Raw genomic sequence first — 15,056 nt, 5'->3', positions numbered from 1 at the left:
TTTTCATCAACCACCTTTATATATGTGATTTGTTTTATGGAAAACTATAACCAATTTTAATTTTTTATCTGAATTTATTTATAAATATCATGTTTATTTAAAATTGAGCTTTCTTTCACGGGACTATTTTTTTTTTTAATAGACGGTTTAAAAGGAAGGATTAGTGGTAGGACTCGAATCAGTACCTCAAATAAACTTATTTTAACTAACTAAACTATAATTATTAATATTTTTATATGTTAATTAATTATTTAATAATTAATCAATAGTTTTCTTTTATTATATTATTACTTTTAATAATTGAAAAAATAGGAGTTAATTTATAATCGTCAGTTTTAATAACTAATTGTATATGATTAATTTTATTATTCACGATGGGAAAAGATTTTACAAATTTATAATTTTAAATTTTTTAATATAATAATTTTGAATCATGATAAATCATGAATTGAATCATAAACTGACAATTCTAAATAATAAATCATCTTGACGATTAAGATTAAGAACTATCAAAAACAATCAAACCGTCATCATTTCCGAATCACGATAAAGTCTATACTTTCAATAGTGTCACTTGTTCATTCCTTGTTATTCCACAGAGGAGAGCAATACTAGGAGTAGATCATAGGTGATGCTCAACATTTGAGTATTGTCGATAGACAAACATCAAAGAATCATGCGGATGAGGGTTCAATGTAGGTCTAAAGGAAGCTTAAAGGCATGAAGGTGGCTTTCACATACAAGGGCCAATGCTAATCAATATTCGGGATGCGAGGAGAAGGTGCGGCTCTGGCTCATAGATTTTGTGGCATTTTTTCGATAATAATACCAAAATATCAAGTTAAAGGAGGAAGCCGAGGAGTTGTCTACGTGTAATTTTGTTAAAAATAAGAAGAAGAAGAAGAGGAGGAGGAGGAGAGTTTAACGTGTAGATTTGAAGAATTAGGTTAATGGGAACAAAAGAGATGCATGTGCATGGAAGTGAGGGCTGTCTTCTTCAGTTGCTTGTCAATGCGTCAAAGCCAACCGTGAAGTTGACAATTTAGCTTTTAAGTAGAAAGGTACGATCTATTAATCTATTAATGGAGGAGGAGGTTAAACAATTACTACCATTGCTTAATCTTCTACAGATGGTGTCAAAACTAGAGCTATCGATCCACATTTTCATGTCGTGCCGAGCTAGACATAGTCTATACAATCACAAGCTATTTGATACTAAAAAAATGAAAATAAAATTTTGTTGTGTTCATGGCCTCATGGGTCACCTACTCTCTTTATTGTTTAACATTCATGATTATGTTCACATTTGTGAATTTAATTTAAGGAATTATTTAACCTTGTGCATGCTTAGGCACATGCTAAAATTTGCTAATGAGACGTTTAATTCACTATAAATTGAAATTTGAAATATATTTTGAAATTGAAGAAAATGACATTTTTGACTACGTATTTAAGTCAATAGATACGGTCGTTAAAACCTGCCATTTGTTTGATAGATTTACTTCCCTAACGGAATCATATCCCTTCCTCCAGCCCAAACCATTGAATTCCTCAGCGATGTGATACTCTGCATCTATCCCTATAAATTCCATTTCAATCTCCCCGTCTCTTCCTGCATTCAAAGCAGAGGCCATCATCTTCTTGATTCTTGAACTCAAAAGGAGGATAAGAAATGGAGGCAACTGCGGTGGCGGATGGCCGGAGAATTGAGGTGGTGTGCACCAAGCCGCGGTGGTGCAGCCCGGCATGGAGCTTCACTTCTCTTTCCAAGGTTAAAGAATTGTTTTGTGACTTAGCTCGTACACTTTTCATGATCAAGATGGTAACTGGTGCCCCTGAATTAACAGGATGGGAAATCTAACGAAGTCGCATCATCTCCGTCGCCGCCGTTCTTCTCTGGATCTCCGCCGCCGCGGGTCTCAAACCCATTGGCACACGATTCCTGTTTCCATGGCCATATGCTGCTTCCACATCCTCCAACACCACCAGTGATTTTTGCTGCTGCTCCTGGCTCAGCCTCTGCTGTAACAAGAATTGAGGGTTTTGATTGCCTTGATCATGGTCACAGAGATCATCGTGTGTCGGCCATAGCCTGAGAATTCGAAGAAGAGGTTGAGGAGGAAACTTATGGAAGCTGTGCACCCTTGATTTAGGTGAAGATGTATGTAAGCCTTGTTTCTCTTTATCTTCATGGTGTACGCAGCTAAGTCTTTTTAGATGATTGAAACTGCCAATTTTCAAGCACTCCAGATGAAGAATACTGAACATCTTCACACCAAATTCTAAAAATATAAGTTCTTGGAAACATGTAAGGTGGCGCAAACTAAGCAATTTCCTTCAATCCTCAGACAGGTTCCGACAATGAAAACATAGCTCTGACCCGAACAACTAATCGAGTTCCAAAAATCATTAAAACAACAAGCAACAAGACTTGATGGCTGAATCATCATCATCTATTGAGAAAAGTCTCTTAGTAATTGCAAAAAGGAGAAGGAAAAAAGTGAATCATATTAACTGGATGACCACCAAAGCAGTTGAAAATCCTACATGACCACAGAAAAAAAAAAGAACAAATGCAACATCTAACCCTTGGTATGTTTTTCAGGGGTTTGGACAGACCTTGGATCATCTACGGCCTGGTTTTCAGGTGAGGTAGTAGTTGGCTGTTGTTGCTGCCCTCCATTTTCACTCGGGTCGGGATGAAAGTTAATTGGGAATTTTGTCACGCGGGGCTTGTCAGCCAAGATGTTCCGTTGGACTCTGTCAAGTAAAATCCGTGGAGGTTGTTCCTCCCGAAGTTGATCGTCGTCATAGTCATTGTTCACATAGTAGCCTACTCTGATGAATTCCTGCCCCACATAAGAGCAAGTCAACAGTAGCACAGTGACACCAATTATGTCTTCTTCGCGAATCTTGGTTGGATCTGGGGGATCTGCCTGAAAGTTAGAAATAGGAGCATGTCACTCTCTGAAATCATGTCAAGGGCCATTTGAGAATCATGTATTCAGTTGAAATTGCCTGGAAAATGAAGCGATAATTCCCAACATTGACAGGACCAACAAGGACACTTTCAAGGAGTTGGTCATAAGTCTCGTCTTCTGCTGATCCGACATATGTAAGTTTCCACTCCAAATCTAAAGGGAAAATTGATAGAACATATCAGCACTAATAATAAGAATTTAAAAACAAATTCTCGGTTAGGACCCATAGAATAAACACAATAACTTCTGAAATGCCTCCCACTTGTAGCATATCTAATGTCAAGTTCAAAGTTCAAAGTAACAATAAATTTGCTATTCGAGTCATTAAGGAAACTGATTGACAACAAAAACAGAGAATGCCTTGTGAACATGAGTAAACAAATTCTTCAATGCCATGGTGTTCAACCCCAAATCCATTATTGACATTAAAGTTGACAAATTGCAGATGGAAACAAAACTTGACTGTTGTTACTTGTTGAATGGCTTAATTCAATTACAACAACACTGAAACCCAGATATGGTTCATTAACAACAATTATCTTTGCATTCATCCATTCAGCAGCTAAACTCAATGTAGAATTTAATCAGCATGTGGATAGTATTTTGTTAATAGGAAAAAGTATCTAGGTTGTAGTTCTTTTATAACCATGTTTATTATTTACCATTGAGACATCTGTCAAAGAAATAAGAGTATCTTGCACAAAGGAAATGAAAGGTTGTTTTAGAGGATGGGTGATCAATCCACTGCCTAGCATCTAGGCATAGGTGAGCAGGGACCTAAGCAAATGATATTAGAATAACCTAGAAATAATTAATAAGCAAAAAAATACATAACTATAATAAAATATTGCATATTTTACATTGCAGCCAGAAAAATAAAAAAATAACATAAAATTCAATAATTCATAATCATAAACAGAAATTATATAAAAAGAAACATAGCTGGTATATAATAATTGCCATTCTTAAATATCAAAATATAGATAAGATAATTAATTTCAAATGATCCAAAATCATTAAAAAAATAATCCTTAGACCCACTTGGATCACCTGGGCTGTCACAATGAAGTGTTTTGGTTATTCTTATCATAATTTTCTATAAGATATTTATATTCCATTACCTATATAGCTTTTTTTGTCTTTTTATTTAATTTTCTATATAAGTTTATTTATGGTATATTTTAAAATTTAAAGTGAGTAGCATTACTTATTAAGTTTCAAGAGGACCATATGTTTCTAGCGCACAAACAAAATCCTTAATGATTGTCAGTTGTCAACTGTCTTCTACTGCAAATGTTCATCTATCTCACACGCAAACATAAAGCAGAAGATGCATACTTGTTTCTTCACATTTTGGTGTTTCATTTCAAGGCTGAATAGATTAAACCCACAGTAATATTGAGCACAAGATGACAAGGCATAAAAAATGAATGACTTTTCTTACCATGAAAAATCTGTCTCTATCCATCTACCTATCTATCTGTTTATCCACCTCTATCTTTGTCTCCATTTATCTATCTACACATATAAGTATGGGTACGAGACTAAGTGTATATACGTATACACTATAGGCACTTAAGATAAAAATGATTAATCAATTTATTAACTTCAAAATTCACTAATTCACTTCAAATTGATAAAACTATGGTCTATTACAACTAGTCTGTTAGCAGTTTAACTTGTAGAACACGAAATGAGAACAGCAATATTTTAATCATTTTCATTTCAACAAGGGTTTCTTGAAGTAGCTATATCTGAATATCTATATCATTCAAGAGTTATCAGGATTAAACAATTTGCTTTCCTAAGAAAAGCTCCAGCCCCAATCACCCATAATGGAAATGGATGTTGTTGGCAGTGGTTTTCAATTGATTTGGGTACAAGGAAAAACAGATGTCAGTCTAGTCAACTGTGCAAATTAACTAACATTGATTATATGTTAAAATGATATATTCAACACGTGAAGTGAAGTAATAAAACTAAGAACTTGCAAGTCACTAAAACTAATCCATTTATTTAGGACACTAGACTCCCATCCTTATCTTCATCAACAAAGATTTAGGAAAATGGTAAATGAATGAATTGTATATGGAAGCACTGACAAGATGTCTCCAATGAAGGAAACCACTCATATTTATATTTTTCTTGTATTTGATCAAACTTTTGTAGCCGTAATTAGTAAGATGCTGCATATAACTCATGATACAACCTCAAGCACTGACGCCAATTAGTCCATTGCTTTTGCAAGTCAATTCACACTCAAAACTTGAGTGTAAAGAAGCATATTTCATGAGGATCCTCAGCAGCCTGAATGATGGAGGTTTTATTTCTCAAAAGTATATCCATCCTCAGAAGGAAGGCCGAGTAAATCTACTCACTCCTTACAATGCACCATCCACGCGAAAACTGATTGGGCGCATTGTGTAGATTATTCTGTTTGGTGGTTAGTGCTTGAAAGTTTTCTCCTCATAGACTTATGCAAAGGCAAACATAAGCCTTCATAGTTCATTGTTATATTTATAGTTTTATATGAAAATTGCTGTATAAAGTACAATATTTATGATAATCATATGAGGTTTACTTTATGAATAGAAAGAAATCTGAATTTTGTCTAGGAAAGAAGAAATTAACCAGGCATATAGGATCTCAACTTCATATGAATGAGTAGCAATCTAAAGATTATGACTACAAAAAAGGGATTTTACATGGCATACAACTACCATTCTGAAGGCAGCATTGTCACTATACTATAGTCAGCACAGATTCATGTAGTGCATGATGTCATGATTCAAAACTCTCCTCTAAAAAATAGTAGATTAAAAAATTCTTCAGTTGTCCCATCTACATTTTCATTTGCCTATGTTAGGCTTTATTTTAGTTCCTTCTGGACATCCAACATGGATTCCCAATTGTTTCAACACCAGTAGACATGCCAAATTATCACAGAGCACACTACCTCCTCACTACGCCTTTTTATGTCACTCCACGAATGAATCATAAACGCTTCTTCCCCCTTTCAGTCTATTCCGCTTCGATAATTTGCACACAAGATCTACCATTTGAGCAGGAACACCATTAATGTATCCCAATAAAAAGCTCTTCTCAAAACCCTAAACCCCTTTCTCTTTGATTCCAGAACAAGTACCAAAAACAACACCAGACAAAAGGAGACATGGGCATTTCAAATCCATGACGCAACATGGCAGTGAAACAAAAAAAATAATAGAAAATGTAACTTTATTTCATCAAGAAGTCACATCATCAGCCAAGGGAAGAAAAACAAATAAAGAAGAAGAAGAAGAGCATACCATCTTCCAGAGGAACCAAACACTCGTACGAGATCTCGAACTGGAACGGGCTGAGGAACCCCGTGGGATTGTCCAGCACCGTAACATTCGTTATGTTCACCGCACTCATGGTCGCAAAACGGGAGGAATCCGGCCAGCACCGACACGACCAAGATAAAGGATCTGAGGAACAAAACCCTAGAAACGAGAAAGGGCCATCAATCCGCTTGGGCAGTGATGGCGCTAGAAAACCCTAGTCTTGAACCAATGGCTAAGCGGAGACGGGCAAGAAAGCGGGAAGCAACAAAGAGGAAAGAAACCGAAAAGACTTTTTCGAGTTTGTGGTTCGCTCGCTGGGGACCGATTTGGTCCGAGATTGACCTCTTTCCCCGGAGGCAGCAGTACTGGAACCTCACGCGACCGAATGAAAAATAACCAAATGTAAATATATTTATAAAAAAAAAATGGGAGATTACGCTAAAAAGCCCCCCTTTTCCGTTCCGGCCCCATCAAGTCCCCTTTTTTTCATTTAATTGCCCTCGTCTTTTACGGAAAAGCTTAAAAAGGAAGCAAATCTTTTAGGTGGCGTTTGATTTATGGGTTTGGGAATGAAGGAATGGATTCATTCCTAAATCTTATATTTGGTTGATGGGAATGGAATTAAGATTTTGGAATAAAACCCAAAAATTTGGGTATGGATGAAACTCACCCCCTTTCTTAGGTTTGGATGGAATAGGAATGTGAATTAAGTTTTAGATAAAAATACTCTTAGTATATTTGTTCAATTTTTTTTTTTAAATTTCACTCTCTCTCCTTGTTCTCTCTCATCATATTTTCTCTCTCCATATTTTATTATCACACTTTCTCTCTCAACATACTTTCTCTCTCCTCATTTTCTCTCATCGCACCTTCTTTACCATTTTCTCTCTATATTCTCTTCCATCATACATTCTCTCTCCTCATTTTCTCTCTCTTCATTCCCTTCTATCACACTTTCTCCTTATTTTTTCATCATACTTTCTCTCTCATCGTACTTTCTCTCTCCTCAATCTCTCTTAGCATACTCTCTCTCCTCATTTTCTCTCATCATACATTCTCTCTCTTCATTTTCTCTCATAACACTCTCTCTTTTTATTTTCTCTAATCACGCTTTCTCTCTCATCACACTTTCTCTCTCTTCATTTTCCCCATCACTCTTTCTCTCTCCTCACTTTTTCATTTTCTCTCATAATACTTTCTCTCTCTTTATTTTTTCCATCACTCTTTCTCTCTCAGCATACTTTCTCTCTCCTTAGACTCTCATCATATTTTCTCTCTCTTCATTTTCTCTCATCACTCTTTCTCTCTCATCACACTTTCTCTCTCCTCACTCTTTCATTTTCTCTCATAATATTTTCTTTATCTTCATTTTTTCCTATCACTCTTTCTCTCTCAGCACACTTTCTCTTTCATCATACTTTTTTTCTTCTCAATCTCTCCTATCATGCACTCTCTCCTCATTTTTTCTCATCATACTTTCTCACTCTTCATTTTTTCCCAACACACTTTCTCTCTGATCACACTTTCTTTCTCATCATTTTCTCTCATCAAATGTTTCTCTCACATTCAACTTTCTCTCCCATTTATTTTTTTCTCTTATTTTCCTGTAAGGGTAAAAAAGGAAATTTAAGTTCATTCCGATTGAAAATATTTAACTAACCAAACATCATTTTTAAGAATGATACCCAAGCTCATACTCATTCTCATTCCATAATACTATGATACTCATTCCCATTCCGATTTCTAGGAGAGAATCAAACGCCCCCTTAGTTAATTTATTCGGCCCCATAAAAGTTTCACACCGGTCGTCAGGGTAAATCGGAAAATGCTAGTTGCGTATCTCATTTGGAGAAAAAATTTGAAGGCTTGAATCGTGAGTATCTGAGTGACAATTTGAATGCCCTACCGCTGTACCATAGCCCTAGGGATTAGGTGTAGTAATTTTTGGAATCATTTTAAAGTAAGTTTAATTAATTTAATATGATTTTAATAAACTTTAAATATTTTTATATAAGTTAATAAGAGTATTTTGATATAATAGTGTTTTAGAATTTAGGATTCAATGCTTTAGAGTTTAAAATTTTTAGTTATAATTATATGATATTTATGAAAAAAAAATCATATATTTTTTTTATCAAACTAAATTTTAAACATGTTGTAATAGTTATCAAATAACTTTTATACATTATAATAATTACGAGCAGTGATGGATCTAGAAATTTAAGTATAGAGGGGTAAATTTTACACGGAATAAAAGACAGTATCCTCTATCTCTATCGATGGAAGCCTATAATATTGGGATTCCACCATCAACAGGGTAGGCGACCGCTAATGTCCTCCGCTGGATCCGCCCCTGACTATGAGTAATTGTTATAATAACATTGAAATAAAGAGATACTTTCAAGATAAACACATTTGAAACACCCCTTTTATTATTTTTTTTAAGATTTACTTATTACCTAATAGAATAACACTTGGTTATTATTATTGTATATGTTCATTTGACGATTTATATAATTTGAGACACCTTTTCCAATTTTATACATTTATAATTATCAAAATATTTATATATTTTGTGTAAATCATTATTTTTATGATTTTTTTTATAAGAAGGGAAAAAAAAGAAAGAGAACTCTGCTATGGTAGCAACTTTATTGATTAGGCTAATCACAATCACAACTCATGGCAGCCTAGCAAGGGTCTAAACAGCTTGGCATAACCACGGAGGCACGGACTCGTTGTAACATTATGATAAAAGATTATTACTTTCATTTTAAACGTTTCTCCCAATCTATTCTCATGATAACAAAAGATGAATATGTTCATCTCAGCGCCCCCGTCAATCTGTTTCAAGGTCAACACGGAGGAGGTAAATCACGGACGACTACTAGCCTTTGGAATAATGATTAACACATAAGAGAGGCATATACCTCGGCTTTGTCAAGATTCAAACATCAGATCTCATGATTCTTTCAATCTATTCTCATGTGGCAAAAGGCGATTCGCTCGCCCCCGCGCCCCCGCCAACCCGTCCCTAGGCCAACACGAAGGAGGTAAATCACGGATGACTACTAACCATTGGTGCAAATGGCTAAGACATGGAGGAGGTTATGCTCGATCACGCCGAGTTTCGACCCCAAAACCTCATGTGACAACTCCCTATAGCTTAATCATCACCGTCCCGAGGGGACTCTCTCAATCTATTCTCGAATTATACAAAGAGGGAGAAATAACTTGTGAGTAGCCTAACGGTGGATGTGATATCACAACGGCCTAGCCGCAGCCACAAGCTTGTAGATGGCTGGGCCGTCGTCAGCAGCTGACACAGTAGGAAGTTGGCTGGCCGTTTTTGAGAAGGAAAATGGTGATTTTCATCTGGTTAAATCCGGCACTTTAAAACTAACATAAAGAAACATTTACAATTCATCTTTTATATTTTTTTTAAAACAGGAAATAATCTTTATTTTCGTACAATACAAATTCGTCCTTTGTCATACATCTGCGGCACTAATGTTTCATCTCACACTTGAGGCTCGAAGCAAACACTTTTCACCATGCCAGGTGTTCTTGTTTTTCAACGCCATTTCCAGTTTGTAAAAGAGACTTTACAAATGCGCAGTGATTTCTTTTCCACGGCGATTCTGCAAATAAAAGGACACTTCCAATTAGTGAAAACTGCTGTGAAATCTCGTTATAAATCAAACCATCACGATCAACCAATCTGACTAAAAGTGATTCAGTCAACTGTATAATTGACTCAATGTTATTTCAATTGACTGATTATAACACATTTTAAAACTGAGAAGCATCATACAAATATTGAAAAAAAAAAAGCAAAATTATCAACAGAAAACACCTTTTTTTATCTCACTGATTCAATTCTAAAATACATCATCCATCACGCAGCAGCAGCTGGCAGTCTATGTGAGCTTGAAATCTGTATCCGAGAGAGAGCTCTTAAACAGCAATAGCAGGCTGTTCTTCTCTACTCCTCATCGGATGAGATTAAAGCCGCCAAATGGTGCAGTGGACTTGGCAGCAGGTTTTGGTGCTTCAGGAGATCCAAACACATTCCAAAATCTTAGTGTTTCATCTCCAGCTGCGGACGCAACAGTACAGCCATCTGGACTCTGTCAATTTAGTTATGAACAATTAGAAATAGCATATTACCAAAGAGGCAGCATTCAAATTCCAACATTACCTGAGCCATGAATAAGACTCGCGAAGTATGACCAGGGAGCTCAGTAATCTTCACCATGGAAGGATACTTCCACAAGGTAAGTTGATTCTGGGTAAATCCATGAGAGCTGAGGAGCTCGCGCTCGTTCTTGTTCCAGAGGAGAGCGCAAACTTGAGAACCTGTGTCCACTGAGTTCAAACAAGCACCCGTGTGAGTGTTCCAAAACTTGATGCACCTATCCATTCCACCGCCACCGGATGCAAGCAAATTGCTTTGAAATGGGCACCAAGCAAGAGCTTTCACTGCAGCCATGTGATCACTGAATCTGTGGAGCCACTGGGTTTGGCCTGGTGATGGATGAGAAGATGCCATGGATATGTCCCATATGTGCAGAAGATTGTCATTGCCACCGCTAGCTAATTGCTGACCTGATCCCGACCACTTCAATCCGCACACCTCTTGTTGGTGGCCGCGATAGGTGTGCACAGCGTGATTTCTTATTCTTACATCGTTGTTGACTATCTTGCCGTCCATTCCTCCTGAAGTCAGGATGTTATTATTCCATGCCAGAGATCCTACCCTTGCTCCTCCTGTAGTTCCATCCATCCCTGCCGTTGTTGTTCCATGCACCCCTTTCAGAGTCCTCAGCTAAAGCAATGGAACGGTTCTTGTCAGACATTGAACAAACTGCAAATTTGTATTTAGAACACTACAAAAAGAAATGATACCTAGACGACTATAAAAATGCTTTTTTTTATTATTAAAGAACTAATCTTTACATTCATGAAACAAAGAGAACAAAAAGACAGAAACGAATCTTCGGTGGAGGTCTCCAAGAAACACTCACCAAACGATTTGAGGTTGAGTCCCATAGCTGAATGTCTGAAGAGTTCAATCCAACAGCAAGATGCTGCCCGTCAGGAGCCCAGCTAACGCTGGTGACAGGGCCAGAGTCTTCGTCCAGAGTCACAAGCTCAGAAGTAGCTCCATTCGAAGCATCCCACAAGTACACAGTATTCCCAAGGGCGATAGAGAGCACGTTACCGCTTCCCCAATCAAGCAGATTCAGGTAGTAGTCATCCACGATGTCTGGTGCATCAAGAGTTCTCTCTGCTGCCTAAGAGAAATGAAACCAATTGTGAATAAGAGGGAAGGACGACTGGAAAAAAAATAGCACAAGGAATAAGCTAAAACATACTTGAGGAATATGTCTACGTTGCTTCCCAGACTTAACACTATGAGTAGAAGCGACATCCGCTTCTTGAAAGAAAGGCTGAGACGGTGCTGGTGGTTTGCTGTTAAAAGCCAGAATTCTTGTTCTGTTATTGAGAAGATTCTCAGCAAGAAGTTTCCTGTATGCCACTTTGGATGGGGAAGCTTGGAGATCATTTCCCTTCTCCTTCTTCGTCTCTGTTAGCAGGTAGTATGCCATATCCATGTCCATAGCTGATCTGTTGGGTATGAATCTGTCACCCTATGAATGACCAAGCAAAATTACTCAAATAGAACTGAAGGACGATATCAATCATCCGACGGTCATAAGAACAGGAAAAAGATGCTTCTTTCCCTAATCTAAAAACCCTAAATTTGAGGCTTAAACAACGCAATCTTTACCAGAGGAGCATGCAATTTAAAGCGAAATAGCAAAAAAGAAACCCCAAATCCGTACACCAGTAAGTAATCAAGGACTTACGTTGTTACGAGAAGATGGATTCCGAGAGGATGTACGCATGGAAGGCAGAAAAGGTCTGGACGGAACGTTTTGTAGAGGCGGACGAGACGGCGATCGAACTTTCCCTGCAGACACCGAAGAAGACGAAAAACTTCCTGCATCCATAGTATCAGTAAAACCGAGAAAACCAAAGACAAAAAAAAACAAAATTATACTGAGGAAGAAGAAACCCTAAGAATCCTGCAACCAGAAACAGCAATTAGACAACGAACAAAAAACCAAGAAAAAAAAAAGAAATGAAATCGATCGGAGGCGCTTCTTGTTTCAGTGAGCGAAGAATCTGATGACCACTCCCCCTTCGCCTTCTTCTTCCGTTGCAGATCCAACAGAGAGCCGGAGAGAGAGAGATAGCAATCGCGGAGTCGTCGCAGGGCGATCGCTGTGCGCAGAGAGCCTGAAGAGCGTTTGAGTTATTGCGTCAGTGGGGCAGACCCGTTACGAATATAAAAGGAAGAGGGCGGACCGTAACGGTGATACTGACATATTCAACGAGTCAACGCTGTCCAACGGCTAGTTTCCTTTCGATCGGATCCAAAACGGCCTTTCGTTACGAACAGGCAGCTACAGCCCACAGCCTCGAATCCAACGGTTAATATTTGAAATTAATAAACTTTTAATTTCACCTCTCAAATTTATATTAAGTTAACTATTAATTTCACAATCTTATCTTAGTTAGATAGGTCTTAATTTTCTGTTAATTAAATTCCTAATTATCTAAATGGTTACCAATTTAATGATTTAATTAATTGGCCCACGTAATTAACACTTAATTATTTATATTTATTTTTTTAAAAAAATATCTTCTAAGCTATCCACCGTGTGTACTTTCTAATTTATCCTGATGATCAATGGAAAATTTTCGTAGGATCAAGGGCTATGGTGTAGTGGAAGAGCTTCCAGTTGTCATACAGACACTCATGATTCGATTCCCAACTACAAATTAAAGGATGTTGGACTTCTGGGTCATTCACTACGAGCACTTTTCAATTTACTTGACGTTGAGTTATCACCAAAGTATTTGCGATTCGATCCCAGTTATAACATATTTATATAGATTTTTTCTCCAATTAAGACACGCAACTATGTGATGTTAGGCTTTTGGATCATCCGTCATGAGTACTTTCTGATTTATAATGATGACCGATGAAAAACTTCTATTGGGCCGACCAATCACTCTAGATTCATAAAACAAAAACACATAGGGCATTCCAATTATACCCCTTCTTCTATCACTCTCAATTTACAATAATAAATTTAAATATGAGGGCATAGATCAAAATGATTTATAGGTCAAGAGAACTCAAAATTTTAAAAGTTTGTTATTTTTTTAAAATACTTCCTTGGAATTTATTGGTATAAATTTTATCAAACTTTGTATGTTTTAAAAAAATACTATTCTAAATTTACATCGTCAAATTCAAATTTAAAAATATAAATACATTAAAGAGATGTTCAAAAGTAAAGTTTGAAGTAATTCAAAAGTTTTAGATTCATCAGCTAATTCTATCCAACTTAGAGTAATCAATTTTTGAATGAAAAAGAATAAGGAGTATAATGGGAATATACTATATGATTTTAGTATCATGAAAGCTAGGTGCGTGAAATCAAAAATTCAAGTCCTCTCAGATAGATTAAGTGACTAAAGCATGAAATATTGTCATAATTGAGTTAAATATGATTTTCAATTTGATAGCATGTTCATGCAAAGTGGTCACAAACATTGAGCGCGTTTTGGTGCAAATGATGTATCTAAACATCATTATATATAAGGAAACTGATGAGACCAATCCGTCTAATAATCCCTAACCTAAATTTAAAATTTTCAATTTTTTTATATATATTTTTTTATGAGTTCATCGGTTGGTCGGTTTAACTCATAATCCTCCTCCTTAGGTTGGATAAGATGACGGGATTAGCCAGTCGTGTTAAATGGTCGGCCCTCGGCTCATCCGTCCCGCAGTCCGCGGCCATCAGCGTCGGGTGGTGGAGGCGCAACCACAACGCGGACCGCGTGCCCTGCAACGGCCTCGACTTCGACCCGGACGTGCAGAACATCCCGCTCTTCGCCGTCTCCGCCGAGATCTTCCGCGGCCTCACCTCCTCCTGCTACGAGCGCAAGATGGCTTTCGATGCGGTGGCGCGGGCGCTCGTCAGCTACCAGCATCGTCCCTTCTACCCGGTCATGTGCGTCGCGCCCATCTACCTCTTCTCCCAATCTCTGCTGCTGCTCTGTTCCAATAAGCGCGTGCCGGGACGATACCTAGAGGTGCGTTCTTCTCTGCTTCGTATCTTCCGATCAATTCGACACTTGGTAATTAGGTTCTGATTCGAATCGGGCATGCATTTTGGGGGTGGCCGTGTTCTGGATCTGGTTCCCTGTGCTGGTGTCGTGCCTGCCGAGCTGGTGGGAGCGCGGCCTGTTTGTGCTGGCGAGTTTCTCGGTGACGGGGATTCTGCTTCAACCACTTCTCCTCCAGCGTCTACATCGGGCCACCGCGGGCCAACGATTGGCTCCAGACGCAGACAATGGGACGCTAGGCATCTCCTGCGACCGTGGATGGACTGGTTCCACGGCGGTCTGCAGTTCCAGGTGGAGCACCACCTGTTCCCGCGGCTTCCTCGCGGGCAACTCCGGCGGATAGCGCCGTTCGTTTGCGAGCTCTGCCTCAAGCACGGCCTGCCCTACAGGCCGCAGCTTCTCCTTTTGGGAGGCCAACGTGCGCACCATCGCCACTCTGCGGGCCGCGGCGCCGCAGGCCCGCGACAAGGCCCAACCAGTGCCGAAGAACTTGGTATGCCAGGCTGTCAATACTCATGGATGAGATTCAATCGAAGTT

The 15,056-nt window shown here is 38.1% G+C and overlaps 2 protein-coding genes and 1 pseudogene across 3 annotated transcripts; 1 reads left to right on the top strand and 2 right to left on the bottom strand.

Moving 5' to 3' along the window:
• Positions 1 to 1,601: 1,601 nt before the first annotated feature.
• LOC122040693 (histone chaperone ASF1B-like) lies at positions 1,602 to 6,684 on the bottom strand. Of its 2 annotated transcripts, none has more exons than XM_042600117.1 (4): positions 6,290 to 6,684; positions 3,019 to 3,134; positions 2,620 to 2,936; positions 1,602 to 2,092 (listed from the first exon to the last, which is right to left on the bottom strand). In XM_042600117.1, exons 1-4 carry the CDS (start codon positions 6,396 to 6,398, stop codon positions 1,858 to 1,860), a joined length of 777 nt encoding a protein of 258 aa, XP_042456051.1. In that variant the 5' UTR covers positions 6,399 to 6,684; the 3' UTR covers positions 1,602 to 1,857. The 2 variants fall into 2 exon arrangements, with proteins under 2 accessions (XP_042456051.1, XP_042456052.1); XM_042600118.1 differs by lacking the exon at positions 1,602 to 2,092 and adding an exon at positions 2,209 to 2,268.
• Positions 6,685 to 10,172: 3,488 nt separating this feature from the next.
• Positions 10,173 to 12,633, bottom strand: LOC122040687 (cell division cycle 20.2, cofactor of APC complex-like). Its single transcript, XM_042600111.1, has 5 exons — positions 12,181 to 12,633; positions 11,686 to 11,961; positions 11,335 to 11,604; positions 10,509 to 11,135; positions 10,173 to 10,437 (listed from the first exon to the last, which is right to left on the bottom strand). The coding sequence occupies exons 1-5, from the start codon at positions 12,322 to 12,324 to the stop codon at positions 10,300 to 10,302; spliced, it is 1,455 nt and encodes a 484-aa protein (XP_042456045.1). The 5' UTR covers positions 12,325 to 12,633; the 3' UTR covers positions 10,173 to 10,299.
• A 1,368-nt stretch (positions 12,634 to 14,001) lies between these two features.
• LOC122040690 lies at positions 14,002 to 15,044 on the top strand (annotated as a pseudogene).
• The last annotated feature ends 12 nt before the right edge of the window (positions 15,045 to 15,056 follow it).

Source organism: Zingiber officinale, chromosome 2A (assembly GCF_018446385.1).
Source record: "Zingiber officinale cultivar Zhangliang chromosome 2A, Zo_v1.1, whole genome shotgun sequence".
In the NCBI taxonomy this organism is placed as follows: domain Eukaryota; kingdom Viridiplantae; phylum Streptophyta; class Magnoliopsida; order Zingiberales; family Zingiberaceae; genus Zingiber; species Zingiber officinale.
The sequence above is the reverse complement of the archived record's forward strand: the minus strand, read 5'-3'. Positions and strand labels throughout refer to the sequence as shown.

Bases quoted from the DNA above. Each gene is read 5' to 3' on its own strand.
- LOC122040693 (XM_042600117.1), bottom strand. From the start codon at position 6,398: ATGAGTGCGGTGAACATAACGAATGTTACGGTGCTGGACAATCCCACG. The intron at 2,937-3,018 runs GCAATTTCAACT...TCTAACTTTCAG, and splicing joins ATTATCGCTTCATTTTCCAG to GCAGATCCCCCAGATCCAAC. The intron at 2,093-2,619 runs GTCTGTCCAAAC...TCGAATTCTCAG, and splicing joins CAGGCCGTAGATGATCCAAG to GCTATGGCCGACACACGATG.
- LOC122040687 (XM_042600111.1), bottom strand. From the start codon at position 12,324: ATGGATGCAGGAAGTTTTTCGTCTTCTTCGGTGTCTGCAGGGAAAGTT. The intron at 11,605-11,685 runs GTATGTTTTAGC...CATTTCTCTTAG, and splicing joins AACGTAGACATATTCCTCAA to GCAGCAGAGAGAACTCTTGA. The intron at 10,438-10,508 runs GTAATGTTGGAA...CTAAATTGACAG, and splicing joins GAGTCTTATTCATGGCTCAG to AGTCCAGATGGCTGTACTGT.